This window comes from Palaemon carinicauda, chromosome 31 (genome assembly GCF_036898095.1).
Source record: "Palaemon carinicauda isolate YSFRI2023 chromosome 31, ASM3689809v2, whole genome shotgun sequence".
NCBI classification, from domain to species: Eukaryota; Metazoa; Arthropoda; class Malacostraca; order Decapoda; family Palaemonidae; genus Palaemon; species Palaemon carinicauda.
Window position 1 is genome coordinate 20370365 of NC_090755.1, and position 19035 is coordinate 20389399.

At 38.7% G+C, this 19035-nt stretch overlaps 1 protein-coding gene across 6 annotated transcripts in view; it reads right to left on the reverse strand.

The window, feature by feature from the left end:
• LOC137624333 (helicase domino-like) overlaps positions 1–19035 on the reverse strand; it is a 211839-nt gene that overhangs the window by 177745 nt on the left and 15059 nt on the right. For all 6 annotated transcript variants that reach the window (XM_068355013.1, XM_068355011.1, XM_068355015.1 and 3 more), the window contains 2 exons: positions 8844–9274; positions 8260–8728 (listed from right to left, as the gene is read on the reverse strand). In XM_068355013.1, the coding sequence (XP_068211114.1) occupies positions 8260–8728; positions 8844–9274 (900 nt within the window). The remainder of the gene's footprint in view (positions 1–8259; positions 8729–8843; positions 9275–19035) is intronic.

The window sequence follows — 19035 nt, forward strand, 5'->3', positions numbered from 1 at the left end:
GGAGAATTTCCATCTGCTTTTATAAGTATTCCGATTGGGGAGGGTGCGTGTGAACAGGAGCGGACACCTCTCTGGGAATGCACGAATGTCTAGGTTTTCTATTTTTTCTTGGTGAGTGCATTTGAACAGAAGCTTGCAAGCCCAACAAAATTTCTTATACTACATCCACTCCTCCTCTAGATTACCAGTTTCTCTCACTTTTACTGTCATATGCCACTTCCAACTTTTCTTAATATTCACTTTTTGCCTCTGTTTTTTCAACTCTTCAACTATCACTATATCCCTTTTACATCAACTCATTCTATTTTCTTAATTTTGCCTCAATCAAATAATGATCAGACACCGTTAGCCATATCCCTCAACACACGCATATCTTTCAATCCTCCAAACATGGTTTTGTTATCAACACACAAAATATTTCTAGCTCACCATAGGCATACTCCTACTAAGGAGCATGACTCACGCCCTCTAGTTGGAATTTTGTAAATTCTGATCACTGCATTATTGGCTAGAAGAATATCCATATTTCATGTTTCAAATAGCTTTTTTGATTAAAATTTGGTTTATTGCTAAAAAAAGATAAATTTGGAAGTAATTAGTATTTAACCTAACTATACAAACACGAATTCTTTACATAGTAATGATTTCAAAGAAGCAGGAACACAGCTGTTCAAACTTTCAATAGCTTAAACCATCGACTGGTAATAATACCAGTTGGCAGCGGGGAAGCACAGGCCCCCACCCTTAGCTCACGGAAAAATAACTTTGATTTAAGATAGGACTTACGGAAGTAGGCGTTGGCAGGTATGCAACGTAATAGCTTGGTCCAAAAAAGGTAATACATTTGAGCTAGTGCGACAAAGTGGCTAATTCCATAATAGGTAGTACAGTACCAAAATTGCTATTGTGACAAAATAGCTAGTAGTACATTTGAAGTGGTACAAAAAGAGGTGTTAACCAAAATAGGTAGTCTCAATAAAATGTAATGTTGTCTCTACTTCTTAGACGCAAGGTTGAAGGCAATTTTCCCGAACCTATATCAATTAGCAAATTTCTAATTCCAGAAGAATTTAAAATGGTTACCATAAATGGAAAAGCAAAACCCTTCTTACTGGGTGATGTAACAAGCAATACAAAGCAAATAATCATATTTGCAAGTCGGCTTATGCTCGATCAACTCGCCAGTTCGAAAATATGGCTGTGCGATGGCACTTTTAAGGTTGTTTCTAGAATATTTTATCAATTATATACAATCCATGTTGTTAGAGATTTTCTTTTCCTTGTGTTTATGTTACAAGCATTTCAGATTTTGAAAGACAAGCGCCCAACTGTGAACCTGAAAATGTATCCTTAAATTTTGAAAAGTGCTATTTATGCTTTCATGAGTGTATCCTGATGAAAACATAAATGAGTTTTTTTTTCTTTATCTATCACAGTCAATATGTAGAAAAATACAAATTACTGGATTTTAAAATAGCTTAACTGAATATCTGATGCCAACTGCCATCTTTATTGCAAGATGCTGGCTGCTTTGTTATTTCTAAGTCCAGATGAAGTGACAGATGTCTTCGAAGAGCTGAATGAGAACCTCAAAATATCTACAGTCAGATGAAGAAATGCAAATATTATATGACTATTTTGAAGACATCTACATTGGAAGACAACAGAGAAGAGGAGGGAGAACACCCTTATTCCCTATCGATTTGTGGAACGTTTGGGAAAGAACACAAAACAGAAAAAGGACAAATAACAAGCTAGAGGAATGGCATTTTGTTATTCAGGGAATGTAGGACACTGCACATCCAACAGTATGACAATTTCTTCAAGGAATTAAAAACGAGGAAGCAATTAAGATATGCAATCTAAATGCGTATATTAGTGGTCAGCAAGTACCGGTTAAAAGAAAGACTAAGGAAATGAACAATTAATTGTAGCTATTTTGGTTTGCAGCTCTTTTTGTACAAGTTCAAATAAACTACTAGCTATTTTGTTATAATGGCAATTTTGGTACTAGCTATTATGGACCTAGCCATTTTGTGATACTAGCTCTTTTGGATCTAGCCCTTTTAGATTGCACCCAGCATTGACAAGTAAATTTGTGTGAAGAACTGGGGTTTATACAGTTAGGATATACACAAATTATTTCAAGATGTCAGTTGTTCCTAAACGAATACAAACGCTCATTCTTTACATAGGAGACTCATTTTCCAACTGGCTGGAACTTTACCCAGGCAATCTCTCCAATCGAGCATTAGTATCATGCGGAAAGAGCAATTATCCTTACACCTCGTTAACAAGTGGCTTGACAATTGCAGCCGGCCCATGCACTGGAGGTTAGTGAGCATAGGGAAACTTTTGTGAGAATTTCTAAGGCAAAACCAAAGGTTTGCAAAAACATATCATAGCATGGGTTTACCTAGACACTCTATATTCCCCCCTCATAAGGAGAGTGGGGATGACACTTATATGCTAGTATATTACAGCTATGTATGGCTTATCGACAGACAGCTCAGATCCAGCTGAAAGGATGTCAGATGCAGTACTCCTAGAGAGGGAAAAGTGAGGAGAGAAAATTCCAGCCATTCTTACATTAATACCAGACTAACTCGTAACCTCTGCCCTCAAACAGCTAAGATAGTCAAACCAATTGCTGTGCAGCTAGAACAGGTCCCATGGAGAAAGTACTTATTGACCTGTGGTTTACTGACCTCTGGGTTAAGTCCTGCAGGTAGCAGGCTGTGAAGATTGTCTGATGTTTCCAGATGCCCGCTTGGAGTACCTGCGTTGCGGAGAGATTCTTTCCGAATACCATGGGTGTGCTTATGCCTCGTATGTCAAGAGCTCTAAGTCGTGTTCCCCTTTGGGAGGAAGGCGACGGATTGACGACACTGTCCTTGACCTCTCTGATTGATAAGTGTTCTTGGTCTCCTTCTCAACTCTCCTAGTGCTGACAAAGAGATGTTTACCCTGGGGCCAAACTACATGTGCGCCCATGAGATAGCACCTTAGCGCTCTCACCAGACAAAATCAGCACCAATCAGGATCATCAACTCCCTCCTTAAGACTCCAAATCCAAAAAAATATGAACCTGGTACAGGTAACGACGGATTTTGGATCTTAATGTCAGGTACGAAGGAGAATGAGATCTGCCCCTATCTCCTTGAATAAGAGGTTGTGGGAGAGACCACGAAGGTTGCCGATCCTTTTAGCTGAGGCTAGGGGACAAAATGACACCATCAAAATGAGGTTTAGGTCCATAGCCAAATTCAATGACTTGTACGCAGCTCCTTTTAAGGAACAGAGAACTATGTTCATGTAGTAGGGAGGTGGTCTCACTTCCAACTGTTCAAAGATTTGTATCAGCATAGGCAGATATATCAAAGAGCAAATATCAACTAAAGGACTGATAGCCCTTCACCACTGACCTTGAGTTTTTTTTTTCTCGGAGAAAACGTAAAAAATTCAGATATCGGGTATAGTAGCTCCAAGGGAAGACACCCTTACTACGTCACCAACCAAGGCAAATGGCCCATTTTGCTTGATAGATTGAGGAAGATGACCTGTGGTATCCGAATATAAGTTTCGCAACTTTTTGCCAAAAACATGTGAGTAGATGCTGGATAACCTCTAAGTGTGAAGACATGGGCACTCTATTACATTGTGGAAGATCCGGGCATGTTGCTGTCATAACTAGTCAGAGAGGAGAGGCATCTCCCTCAGTAGCAATAGAAGCTCTGGGTACCATTCTACTTGAGGCCACAGTTCTTTTCTGGTTGTGAAACAATCTGGCCCTGTTGAGAACCTTCCTTATTATACACAATAGTGAGAAATGCATAGATCTCCTAATTGTCCCTTGGATGTTGCAATGCATCATGGAGTGCCATACCAGGATCTAGACCCAGAGACCAGAATACTGGAATTTTCTGGCCGAGGGATGTCACAAAACAGTATATCAATGAAAAACTACTTAGTCATCAATGAGTTCGCCATCCGAGGATTTAAAATCACTCAGAGCGAACTATCTGGGTCTTCCTTCTGTTTGTCTACCAGGATGTTGTTCTTGCCAGGAATAAAGAGGTCTGACAGAGCACTTGCTTTCATCTCCATCCACTGCAGGATTTGCATGGCAGAAGGTAGAGTTGCCATAAAATAGTACCTCCTTGTTTTTAGAAAAGCCACAACAGCTGCGTTGTTCCTCATGGTCTGAGAGGAGTGGTTGAAAATGTTGGAGCTAGAAAAGTCACTTTTAGCTCTAGCAAGATGAAGTGGCACTGTCGATCTAAAACAGACCACTGTCCTGACACCATAGTCTGAGCCAGTGTGCTTTCCATCCTATCTTTGATGCATCCATGAACAGCCAAAGTTCCAGAGGGGAGGGGGTGGGACAGTAAGTCTGTGCATCTGAGGAAGCTGGTGTTAGAGAGCACCACTTCAGATCTTGTATCTGCTCCTCTTCAATCGGAATCATCATTCCAGGAGGACCCTTGCTCTACCACCAAAGGGTTTCCAATTTCCCTTGAATGGAGCGCATACGAAGGTAGCTGCACGGAACTAGACGTTCAAGGGAAGCAAAGTGTCCCGGCAATCTTTTGCCACTGCAGAGCCTTCAAAGACCTTTGCTCAAGAGAAAGAACGCAATCTCTCAAAATCTTTCTGAGTGATCCCGCGTCAGGAACTCTCTACCTTTGACAGTGTATATTTCCATCCCCAAACATACCAAGTCCCATTTTGGCTCAAGATTCAACTTCTCCCAGTTTATAACAGTCCCCCGATCATGGTAAAATTCAATTAGACTGTCCCAATGAAAGAGAAGGGTCTCCATCGAGTCCGTCATAATCAGCCAGTCCTCCAGATAATGTAACAGATGTCCCGTTAGAATGGGCCCAGGATGACACCAGAGTAAAGATCTAGTTGAAAACTTGCAGAGCTGTTGATAGCCAGAGACAGTAATTTGAAGCAGTATACTTTGTTCACAACAACAAACTTGAGGTACCTCCTTGAGGCAGGAAGGATTGGGATCTGAATGTACACATACTAGAGGTACATTGTACATATGAAGTACAGTAATCTAATTGCACGTCTAACCGTGACTGCGGTCTCCATCTTAAATAGGGTCTGACGAACAAACCCGTTCAAGACCGAGAGGTCTACTGAAGCATGACCACAGTCCCAAGCTTCGACGTGTGACACCATCCCGTCCTCTGACAGGGTTGTAGGAATTTTCCCACAAGATGCATCAAAGGAGGAATCCCTCCTCTAGTGGAAGAGGTGAAAATTTTGAAAACTTTGATATTTTGCATGCCATCGTTGCTTAAGAGGCATGCTAAGCTTGAATGTGTTGTTACAATTTGTGTTTGTCACTATCACATGGTGTTTTCAGGTCACCCATCTAGGTACAGTACTGACCTCTAATTTGCCGAACTTACCTGCCCGGAAGAGAAGTGGCATTATCAACGTGATAGTGTATAGCCTTTGATGAGTTTCATAGCCAGTGACTGGACCTTCTTGCCACATATTAGTTGCGCCTCTGACCCTGTCTGTTCTGCCATAGATGTTAGCCCAACATCCTTTAGTCTGGGGTCAGCATCCATCCTTGGACTGTGCTGACCAAGAGTATGATCAATATGCTTGCACATATCTACCATATCAGTCCCCAGCCTGACTGGTAGTAAAAGGGGAAGAGCAACAGGTAGGAGCTCCTAGGTTTAATGGCAAAATGGCTAAGGTTAGAAGGGCACCAGGAAGTGACTGTGCTTTGTTAAATGCTTATGTGCAACTACTACACGAGTGCTCTGCCTGCTAGAGCCCTTGGAAAATAAATGCATTCTTCCTAATTATACACTACAAAACAGAGTACCTGCTCAGGACTGTAATTGTGTAGCAGCCATTTAAAATTTTAACCATCTAACATGCTTCTTTCCCGAGGGTAGTGTTTTGTAGAAACAAATAAGAGGGTTAGAAGTGTTACTCCCATGGGAGAACAATATAGCAGGTGAGAGTGAAGGTATGCGACCAATTGATCGTAATTGAAAGGTAGCAACCAATCGTGAACAGATGACAGGGTGCACGATCAATAGCAAGTAACAACTTACGCAACTGGACTGTGACTTGCAATTATATACTAATGTCACACCTCTTTTAATAACATGTAAATCTAGTAAAAAGCTCTAATGAAGAACAAACTAGAGATGGAACTACAGTACAATACTGCAAGAGCAAGCAAAATGCTAAATATTTAGCAGATCCGCCCTCAGTAACTTAACAAGAAATTTGTCACTATAGGATATACATGCACACTTTATGATAATCTGCATTTCCAAGTTTATTTGATTTACTACTGATTACAGAATATATTTTTCAGAAGCGTACTTTATTTTCTACTTTATTTCCCTAAAAATTCATTTCTATTCATTAAGAAGTAATTGTGGCATGGTTTTTTTCAGGATTATTTTTTATATATCATTTTACTCTAAATTAGTATAGCCCTGTGATTCTATGCGTAAAATTTTTTTATATTCATCATGAAGTGATTATGTGACCGAGTAATAATTTCATGATAGATAGCCGACGAAAGACGAATAATCGTCGATAACGGACCTTATGTTACTGTATACAGAAACGTAAATAAAATATCGGTTTGTTTCCTATGATACAAGAAATCTATTATAATGTATAATTATAAGTCATACATACAATGACCAAAAACTTGCCTTCTAATGACAAAAATACTTTTGCAAAAGAGAGAATATAAATTTAGTTTATTAGACATAAGTATTTTAAACATAACAGTAAGGTAACTTTTGTGGTGGGGTGAGATGTGAGAATATCCACATCTCTGACCTGGGAGTGTCGGGTTAGAGTAATGTCTCATGTAGAGAATGTTGACACTGGCTAAAGAGAGCAGTGTGATTCCACATGGTAATATAAAATCCTTATAAAAGCCCTTACACAATCAGGAATAAAGGCTAGAATTACAAAGCATTTGTTGGTTGGCTGAAGAATGGGGGGGGGGCGGCTAATATCAGGGAGGGGCAGAGCATTTTTAATGAAATATCCTGGGTGCAATATACGACCATGTGTTGTACTCTTTTGAAGAACATACAAGTAATTTTGAATTCCATATGGTTTATATTTGTAAATGTCATACTGTATTTAGTATGTCAACATGTGTAGTACCAGACATGCTTTCATGTCTGCTAGCAAAGGGGTTAACAGCTGAAAAACATGACAATTTTCCAAAATTTACAGCCGGTGGAGACAGAAGTGGTTTGTCAGTGAGCAAGCAAGGAGGGTGGGACTTCCCAGCTGACGACTAGTAACAACCAGTCAAAGGTTGACACCGTGATAAAAGTTTTACCAGCCGTGTTCAAGCTTAGCTGAAATCATTTGTATTCGTGTAGGAACAAAGTCCTTTTTGTATGTTCGGCAAAGTGCACAAAGTTGCATAAGGACGCAACTATTTTCTGACCTGGGTACATATTTATTGACATTCTCTTAAACAAATTTAGGGAAACTATATATTTCAGTATCTCATATAGAGTAGCACTACCATTTTCTATAATTCTCAAGGACTAATTTTGCCCAGAAAACTATACAGACAAGAATATATTTCGCTAGCCACATCTTACGTGTGCGTATTAGGTACATGTAGCGTATATTGTGTATTTGAACAAAGGATTTCTCCACTGATTAGTAACCCTGACATATGATGATCATGTCCTTATGATCGCAGAGATGAGGAAAATTACTGCCAGAAGGCCATACTTATCCATAATAAAGTTTTTTCAATGAATTTATACAAATAAATTGAGGGCCATTCTCTCTTAGCATGAAATCTTGGGAAAAATATTACATCTACTTTTTTATAATGAGTTTTGTTATTCAAACATTAGGCAGGGAATGTTATTGCTTAAAATCCAGTCACTTTTATGAAAACTGAAAAACTTTCACACGAGAAATAGTCAGAATTGAAAGTATCTCTCATACATATAACAATTTTAAAAATGAATTAAGATTACCTTGGTCTAATTTTTGTAAAGAAAATTACATTTCAAATAATTTTTAAATGTCAGAAATTGACTGTGATAAAAAAGTAGTTTGAAGTAACCTTAAAATAACATTGTTTTAATAGGGCAGGGTGACACTCCTTAAAAGGACTATAAACGTTTGTATTCTTGTTAGAACAAATAGAAAATGAAATCAATAAGTGATCTAACTATAGTTCTTTATATGCACAAAACAAACACGAGGGATACTTGCCATTTAGCCTTTTGTCATACATTGTTGTTAGCCAATCTAAACCCACATGCTGATACTCTCTTAACATGTGCTTGAGCAGGAATGGGATGGGAGTTGTGACAGAAGTGGATGAAAGAGTAAATCCTTTGGGCTGTAATGCTTCTGCTGCAGCTGTTGCATCTTGGAGTTCCTTGTCTGCTTTTTCCCGGTCTCTCTTTGGCTCCTCCAAGTCTTCTTCCATTAATGTTTCAAGGCCAAGACCTAAGTCCTCCTCTTCCTCATCACTAGGCATTTCTTCTTCTTCCTCCTCTTCGTCTTCACTCTCCCCCTCTTCCTTTTCATCATCTCCAGACACCCCTTCATCCTCACTCTCCTCTCCATCTTCAACACTGCTTTCATCTTCAGACTCTTCTTTCTCCATTGGCTCAGCATTGGCCGCCAATTCTTCATATTTCTTCCTTAATTCTTCCACAGACATCTCATTCTCAGCCTGTGTATATAATAAATAAAATGGTAAAATCTAATAAAGTGATGAGAAAAGATTTTGTCAAAGTTATAATGATACGTCACATAATTTCAACAAAAAGAAAACCCAAAAAACTAACCTCTAACTCTGCTATTTCCTTTTCATGGTCTGCTTCCCCTTCTTTGGCTTCTTCTTCTTCAATAGTGTTTTCGTCATCTTCTCCCGACTCGTCAGCCTTGAAATCTTCATCCATGTTCTCAAATTCTGCTTTCCTTTTCTTTCCTTTCTTTTCAGTCTTTTCTGGTTGTTTCTCTTCCTTTTCTTCAATGGCGACTGGTTCCTCTTCAATTTCACGGGTTTCTTCTTCAGACATCTGCTCAGGAGAGTTGCTGCATGACTGTTGAATCTCCTGGAAGTATCCCTCAGGGAGATCCTTAAGAAGGTCTTCTATAGTTTGTTCGGATTCTTTTTGCAAGAGCTGTAGCTCTGACTCTTGTTCTTCTGGATTATCATCCTCTTTTGCTATTGTGGCCTCGTCATCATCAGACGATTCTTCTGGTTGGAATTCTTCTGTAAATTTTAAAGAAGGCATCAATGATATTGCAGGACAACAGTAATTAAACGGCTATAAAAATGATAGAACCCTTTATCTTTTTACACATACAGAACAGTATTTCCATATGAAGGTTGGTTTAAATGTTAACACCAATCTTAAAAAAGGTTAATAACAGCATAATGACAATTATTAAGGGTGAAAAAATTGTGAAATATTTTACGGTCTAAATAGTGCTATCTTTAAAATCAATTAAAAGTACTCAAGGATACATAAACCAGTATTCTTTCTTCCTTAAAGTATATCTAGTAACAATTGGTTAGGGAATAAAAGCTTGTAAACAAAGTGAAGTGGTAGGTCTGAAGATAATCACTGTCTTATTTGGTCAAATGGGGACAGCGTAGCTTGCAAAAGGTGAGATAATGATAAGACTTCAGTTTTGGTTACACAGTTTAGGAAAATGCTGTTACCCTGAAAACACCACCATGTTCCAAATGAAAATAAAATCCAGTGTCTTTTAGTATTTAACAGTTAAATCAATAGTGAAGTAATGTACTGTATAGAGGAACATAACTGGTATTTCTAAATTCCAAAAAAAAAATTCCAGCTTCCTGGTCATGAGTATGTCTAGGGGTGGAACAACTCATATAATCCACCTCATACTTCCTGACCTTATGCTAGCAAATGAACTTTGGATAAAATGCTTTCCTTACTATACTTTTGGAGCAATCAACAAAGCTTCAAAACGAAAACCCCAAGAGCTTATCAGTAACATTGTCACGGACAATTGAATAACTTTAAACAAAAGCCAAAAACGTTAAGTAAATGTGCAGGAAGAAAGGCAGATATTGCTGAGCTATGACATTGTCTCCCTGATCCATGGGTTTTGTGGGAAGCAATTCAGACACCCCAGCAAAGTAGGGGAAATAAGAAGACTCACAGTGAGGCGAAGAGCAGTTAAGTCCGAGTCCTACTCGTGAGTGGACAACCCTCACTAGGCCCACCTGCTATGGTAAGCCTCCTCAACCATGGCGGATGTCCATACACCATAAGACGTCCAATAGTTTCTTTTAGTTGTTATAATCTAAATCATGTTAATGTCTCCCTGAGTGTCCGCTCTCCCCGTGTGTATTTTAATAATTAAAAGTTACTGGAACTGATAAAATCATTTGAAAGCCAGCGAGACACTTATAATTCTTGTTATGTAATCTCAAGATTTAAAGTTCTATTTCACTCACTTTCAAGATTTATGCTAATTTTTATAGTGAAAATCAACTCAAGACAATAAATCCTCTTACGGTGTAACAGTCGTCTAATTCACCGGCTACTATCATGTATTATTATGTAATTACCCACGCCATGGGTAAGAGGTTTGGCAATGTCAAATCCCTACCCTTAATACCCAAGCCGACAGAAATTTTGTCTGCTAGAGAAGCATGGAGTAAAAGGCAAACTTTGGTAGTTCGCCCCTGGCATGAAACTTATCTCCATCAAAGGACCTATAAAAAGTAAGTTTCCCGATAATTACTAGGAAGGAAGGGATAACTGTTCAAACCTTTTGTCAAGAACCAATAATCATGTTTTTTTACACAGCATGAAAAATCAAGAATGAGGGGAAACTCCGATGCCTGCATGACAGGGTTGGTACATGACACAACGATTCTCATCTGCATACTTCCCCAACAATAAGACCATCAAAAGTGTGCTGGAATACTTATAAAAATCACACTTATTACTTCTTACCTACTCTTGAGCATAGGCTACAAATAAAAAAGGGAAAATAGGTCTATACCCTTCAGTCAGAACTAGTTAAGGGTTGGGTGATTGTCCTTCTACAAAATAGATAAAAAGAAGCCTATAAAATTCATGATCTGTTAAGTGAAATTAACGCGAGAGATACCCGTCACAGCAAATAATAATTCTTCCGAAGATCATGAGAGATCTATCTAAAGCTTTGGAGGTGAACATTACATGGGTGATCACTTGACACATCAAACTTAATTAAGGGCAAGTCACATGCATCCAAGTGGTCCTATGGGTGCTGCAAGGCAACTTAAAATGAAGCCCATGGGTCTGTAGACTAGAACACTATTAGCTTTTTATTCAATAGTGTGGTGAACAGGTTAATCATCAGTATTCTCCACAATTCAATCAGCCTTACCAGTATCACTATACAGGAACCACTCTACCCCTATAATCTTCCCCAGGCTCCTGAACTGGTCAGCTACAACCTTCAGCCTGCTCGGAATATACTTGCCAAACAACCAGACAACACAAGAAATGACCAAATGTTGCATATACTTTGTCATCAAGCATATGGGGCATTTTGTTGACATATGACAGGAAGAGACCTATTATTGAATTTTGAAAAGTTTCTAGGGACTAGTGCCAATTAAATTATCATATAGGAGTAGAGGGGTGTTTTTGCTAGATTAAAGCATTCAACTTTAAACTGGTAGCCATTGTCATCTTATAAAAATAAAATAAACTTTCTTTGAAAAAACAAGTCACCCTTCCTAATGTGTTGCCTAACTGACTAGTTCCCATACTGAAAGGGAGGGGAGCTTCAGAAACTTCTTGATACATGCCAGGTCTATTATCATACCCATCCACATAAAACCTTCAGGACAAATAAGAGAAGACTATAAAAAACTGGGGAGGCCTAAGGATGCTTCTTTGTCTTTTTCCTCCAATATGGTTTGGACCTAATCATTCAAGGTCACATTCAAGTACCGTATTTCCCATGTCATAAGACGCACATTTTTCCTAAAAAAAATCCCCCCAAAATCACCCTGCAGCTTAACACTAAGAAAAAGTTGTATAGGGGAGTTTGACAACTCTCAAACACCCAACTAATGACATACAAGCACTCACACTTAGTAGACATAAAATATAAAACTACAATTATCATTCATATGTAATAAATTCAATTATTTTTATATTGCACTTCATTTAATGAAGTACAGTAGCAAATTATTTTTGTATCCAATGTTTTGTTATAATCGTGACTGCTTTGCATGCCTTTACTAACACATCGTTCATTTCCTGCTATGGAGATGTTTTGTGTATGCTTGTTGCTTGCCTGTACTGCCAAATTGCTTTTATAAAGCTATGTTTCTGCTTGTGTAATGTACACCTAGACTTTTAAAAAATATATCCTTATATATACCCAAAAGTTTTTTTTTCCTGAATCTGACCTGATGTATACAGATCTAATGCGGCATATGGCGCAGGAAAAAAATAAGTGCAATGTAGAAAATCTAGAAGGTTCTAGAATGAATTGGAGGATTAGAATAATACATACATGGAGGTTAGAAAGGATGTCACGTCATTTGAGAGGAGTCTTGATTCCGAAATCATGTCATATCTTGGTAAATAGTGGTTTATTTGTAAAATGTTTTCATGAAGTGAATAACAATATTTTTAGTTACATCCTATCATAAAGATTTTTTTTTACAAAGATCCTTACAATAGTATTTTGGGAACAGGTTTTGTGATGTATCACTTGAAACAGCGTATAAAACTAACCAAACGGGGGATATATAAGGCAAGTTTTGCATCACCGAGGCACACCTCTCTGAAGAACAGCATCTTTCAGAATGCAAATCCAAAGTTAAGTTTAACATTAAGTCACTGATATCTGTCGTATATCTCTGATCTCAATAATTAACTTTATAGTTTGATTTGCTCAAGTGTTAAGTTAACTGTCTATGCCTATTGTCATTATAGTGTTTGAATTGTGGTGGCCTATTGGAAATATCCCTGCTTAGTGATCGCCAGACTGAGGTTTGAGTTCCGCTCAAAGCACGATAGTTTCTTCTAGCGTCTTCAACCTCACCATCCTTGTATGCTAAGGATGGAGGGTTTGGGGGAGCATATAGGTCTACCTTCTGAGTCATCAGCAGCCATTGCTTGGCCATCCCTGGTCCTAGCTTGGGGGGAGAGGGGGCTTGGACTAGATATGGATATGTCTAGGACATTGTCCTCCTAGCTGTCACTTGCCTTTACCATTCATGAGCAGCCTTTAAATCTCCAAGTGTTAAAATAAATGTCTAAACATAGTTCCACGATTGCTTGAATAGCTTTATAGAAACAAAGTGTTAGGAAATTGTATAATTGCTATTTTGTCACTCAGTCTAATTAATAAGCCTAAACTTGAACATAACCTGCTTTCAACTAAATTGTGTATCAATCTGTTGATCAAAATCAATTGTATAATTTGGACCAGTGCTCTGTCTGTAGCATCACAAGTGTCTTTTGTATTTTTCAATAGAATACAATACTGTTTATATTTCTCTAGATAAGGGAGTGTAAAACCTATTTGATACCACTTTATTGCACAGAGTGATATTTTAGTAAGCCATTCATATAAATTAATCTTTTGACTTTCTTTTACAACTTTGTTACCAACTCAAGTCTGATCGTTACTGAACCAAGTTAGAGCAATTCAGATATTTTATTATTCCGACCAATTTTGTGAATTTCAAAATAACAAAACCTAGCAGAAAGCCTCATTATTATTATTACTTCCTAAGCTACAACCCTAGTTGGAAAAGCAAGATGGTATAAGCCCAGGGGCCCCAACAGGGAAAATAGCCCAGTGAGGAAAGGAAACAAGGAAAAATAATATATTTTAAGAACAATGACATTTAGATAAACATTTCCTATATTAACTATGAAAACTTTAACAAAACAAGAGGAAGAGAAACGAGATAGAATAGTGTGCCTTAGTGTACCCTCAAGCAAGAGAACTCTAACCCAAGACAGTGGAAGACCATGTTACAGAGGCTATGGCACTACCCAAGACTAGAGAACAATGGTTTGATTTTGGAGTGTCCTTCTCCAAGAAGAGCTGCTTACCATAGCTAAAGAGTCTCTGCTACCCTTACCAAGAGAAAAGTAGCCACTGGACAATTACAGTGCAGTAGTTAACCCCTTGGGTGAAGAATTGTTTGGTAATCTCCATGTTGTCAGGTGGATGAGGACAGAAGAGAATCTGTAAAGAATAGGCCAGACTATTCGGTGTATATGTAGGCAAAGGGAAAGTGAACCGTAACTAGAGAGAAGGATCCAATGCAGTACTGTCTGGCAGTCAAAGGACCACATAACTCTCTAGCAGTAGTATCTCAATGGGTGACTGGTGCCCTGGCCAACCTACTTCCTATAAACAACAAAGACTAAGTTGGCAACAAAGCTTCAGTGTATGCCTGGATGAAGCATCTGCGATATTGGGGACACATCAAGGCTTCACTGTTAAGGTAATGAAAGTGAGCCCTGCAGTGATAATGACGCATTGTTTGTCCCACTTGGAAAACCTTGCTTCCATAAAATTATCACAAACTCAACTCTGTGATGGTAAATGTGATTAAAATACTGAAATTTATTAAATCAACTACTCTAGATTCAAGGTTGTTCAATTGGATGTGCTGAGATATGGGGTTCACAAAACATGAACACTCACTTTACTACTTTTCTGTCAAGTGGTTATCCCAAGGAAAAGTGCTCCAGAGTTTTTCTATTGCATGCAGAGTTGAAACATAATTGAGCAAGAATAAACATGCACTGTCATCAATGCTTTCTGAACCAAGGTGGCTACTTAAATTTGAATACCCATGGAAGGAAAAGATAAAACTCATCACTGTGTCAGAAAAGCTCAAAGGATTCAAGTCAAAGCTGAGTTGTGGATGGGAAAAAAATAAGGGTATGAAGGCTGTCCTTTCCACTCCTTAAATCATTTCTGAAAGACAAAGAATTCTCACTTTTGGAAATACGAAGTACCAACATTGAGCATCCTGAAAAGCCGAGTGAGTTGGAGATGTACCGTATATTCCAGATTAAGAGTTGCACAACATTTACAAATGAGTATGCAAACCCTTCGATGTCAATTTTGAAGACCTTTCAGAGGAAGACTCTTCCATTCAAGATCTGCAAGAGGAACTCATCAAGGTGCAACATGATGAACCTCTCCACTTCAACTTCCACAACAATCACTAGGCGTGTTCTGGACAGCTGTGAAGAAGGAGAAACCAATCCTTGGAAGGGAGGTTGAGAAAATACTGTTGCCATTCACTATAAGGTTTGTGTGAAAAGGGATTTTGACGAAGGAAAAATCTATTTCTGGGGAGAGACCTGTGACGCCCGGTGAAAAGGGTCCTTCTTTACACTTTTCTAATATAAATCTTCCAAATATACTAGAGAAAGATAAAAGCATGGAATGCAGAAGTTACAACCCTCGCGCGAACACCTTGTTGGTGTCGTGTATTTAACAAGGGCGTGTGTAAACCCTTATTCACAGGCTGTCTTCTATAAAAAAAAAAAAAAAAAAAAAAAACAGAAATCGGTTGCTACCAAAACTCGATTCCAGAGCAGAACTTTCAACAATTAACCCATGAATGGACAAACTTATTAGTGAAATTCAGTCTCAAGTCTTACAAAAAAAGTTATCAGTTTATAACATACAGTTTTATCTTTAGTTTGCCTTTGTGGAATGTAACACAAATTTTTCTGATAAAAATGTTCATATAAAATTAAATTAAATCTCATGTGCATCTTATCTTCTATTCTCAGCCTTACATCACCACCACTTACAAGAATATTATATTTGCTCTTTTCTTTTATTCCTACTGTCACTAATCTAGTAACATGCAACACAACCATTACATGGTTATATACACTGCATAAAAACAGTGAGGTTGTAGTTATGGCTGGAGGAGCAAGATTGGGGTCACCTGCTAATAAGGTTGGGAACCACTGGTCTACACATTATGGAAGGCCTGGCAATCTAGAAAAGGCAGCATATGCCAGTCCGATAAAGACTCGCTACCAAGGCATCTTAGGCATCCCTCTAATAGCAGCAGCAGGAGAGGGTGATCTTCAACCTAAGTGTGCCACTCTGCCTCTTTTGTGCCTCCCTTCTCGAACTGGACAGGTCGAGGCCCTTGAAATTTCCGTTTATGTGCAGTGTCCTTCCAGGTGGAAGTTGAAGGTGATACTGAACCAGGTTGGTTGTCATCAGGGAGAGAGATATCTCTGGCACTGATCAAACCAAGGACAGAGGATACATCACACACTTCCCTCTGTTGATGGTAATAGAAAATAATCCACAGACAAATTCTCATGAGCATGGGGTCATGTCACTTCCGCCACCAACCAGTGGATTCCAGCTACGACGAAGTAAGCAACAAGATTCTTGAGATGTCACGAGACATTTGTTACAACAGTTTTAGAAACTACTTGATAATTTCAGAAGACAAAATAGTCATTAGGCCATATATATATATTTTTTTTTGCACTCTAAACCTGAGTGAAGAAACTAATTGTCATGGTCTAGTCATCATCTGGAAGCAGAGTATGCAGTGCCCATCTGATGATGTTATCACCTTGTCTGAGAATGGGAGAAAGAGATTCAAGAATGCAATGATGAATCCTACGACTGGAAGCAATCGTGTTTTTTGTCACTGCAACCCAGAATGCTGATGTGGAGCTACGTCCTAAAGCCGAAGAGCAGATGAATTTATTATTCACCTTTGAACGGATCAAACACAAGCAAACTCAGACCTAGATACATCAGAAACATGCTTTGGAACCAGGGAAGAAGTACGAACAAGTAATACTGCATTCACAAAGAATGACACATGCCCTTCTATCAAGATGCTTGCATGCATAGTCCGGGTTGGACTATACACGTATGCATTTGGACAAGTGATAAAATTCATTCTGGACTCACACCTCTTCAGGGCATATATGGAGCAAGATTTGCCATTACAGGACAACAATCACAAAGAAACAGATACACTGTTGATTTACCAGGTTGTTGTGGCATTACAGTGAACACCATCAGATGCACAGACTGTTACCTTCTCCCAAGACACAATGGTTATGTTGATAGGAACCAATGGTAGTAGGTTGGCCAGGGAACCAGCCACCCATTGAAATACTACCGCTTCAGTTACTGGGTCCTTTGACTGGCCCGACAGTAGTACATTGGATTCCTCTCTCTGGTTAGGGCTTAATTTTCCTTTGCCTACACATACACTGAATAGTCTGACCTATTCTTTCCACATCATCCTCTGTGCTCATACCCCTGAAAAACACTGATTATCAAAATAATTCTACTTTGCTCAAGGGGTACGCGTCGAGATGATCCAAGCTAGCATGTGGCCTGACTCGGGATTAGCCTCAGGGCACGTATCCTTCCGCCTGAGGTAGTCCTCACAGAAAACGTTAGTAGGGTAAACTACACAAAACTCTGGTCGGATGAGAGGAGATTCCAGGTACTCCTAAGAAAAAAGTTCGAGGTAAGTCTCCGTGTTGGAACAAAGGCATTTTACACCAAGACCATCTTCGAACTGCAATGTCATCTCTTCTGCAGTGATAAGCTACCTCATACCCTTGGAGCTCTGATACGTCCCGAGAATTTATATCCAAGCCAGTGTGTGGGGTTGGGCCAGCATTGCTCTGCAGGATTCCAACTTGGATCCCCAACAGAATGGCTACCACAAGTAGTCTGATAACCAGCCGAAACACATGCCCTTCCACAGGTCATCATTGTGATGATTAACTGCCAGTGCAAAACAGAACAAAAAACTTATCCTGCATTGATTTTTATCAGTACGGCAGTAAAGGTCAAAATGATAAGGACATACAGAATAAATATGAAACTGATAATGACAATAATGGTGATATGTAGACTCCTTGGTTGCCTAAAATATTAAACCCATTTTTGTCTTGAACACCATGTGGATTCTTGATGGAAGGTGAAATGTTCACGGCTGATTATTTGTAAAAGATTCACTAAAGAAAAATATTTCAGACAAATAAGTTTGTGGTTTAATCTTATATTGATAACATTGGATTCCTTGGCCCTGGAAATGTTGACTTGGTTTCAAAATCAAATTTTCTAGGTCATAACAGATTTTCTAACAAAATTTTGTAAAATCCAAGATGGCTGCCATAAAAGTATCAGGGCAAATAAAAACATTATTTTTGTAATTGCTTATAAAATGAAGTTTCCAAAAATATACTTTTGATAACTTCCAAAAAACTTGGAACCCAACTATTAGGCTACCATGTGAGAATCACCATTAGGCCACTCGCACAGCTGGCACCGAGATTACCGATATCACTTGGCTACCAACTCCATCCAAGATGACATGGAGGGCTTATCTGCAAGACGCCAGAAAGGCCAAGCCTTCCTTGGGTCAAACATTATCAGAGCTCTGCAAGGAAGTTTCCAGCAGAAATTTTAGTGCGGTGACCACCTCGCACACTACCAACCCTAAAAACACTAACCGATGTACAACCAAGTTCTATATGCTCCTGAAGCTTACTACTGGGGCCATGCTCGGAACTCATGAGTTTACACATTAGTTCCTACTTCATCTCATCATTAAACACAAAACCTATATCACGCATTTAAACTAAAGAATTAGAGGAAAAGATTAAACAGCCAAGGTAAGATCCAAAAGAATTGTTTGTAATCACTGTGATGAAGTGTGTCTGACAGATGAGTGGACAGGGCTACTTTTCTGTGTTCACCAAATGTTGTTAATTACTTTATCAATTTCAATGAACATTCTAGCCCCTCTGAAGACATTTCCTATTTCAAAGGATGAAAGGCTTGTATATGCATAAGCACAAATACTAATATAAAAACCTTAACTAAACACAAACTACCTGGTTATGAATCCACCAACATAAGACTACTTACAATATACTGTAAATAACTACTGTACCACCATATCCCCATAAGACTAAAAATTCTAAACAATGAAATTAC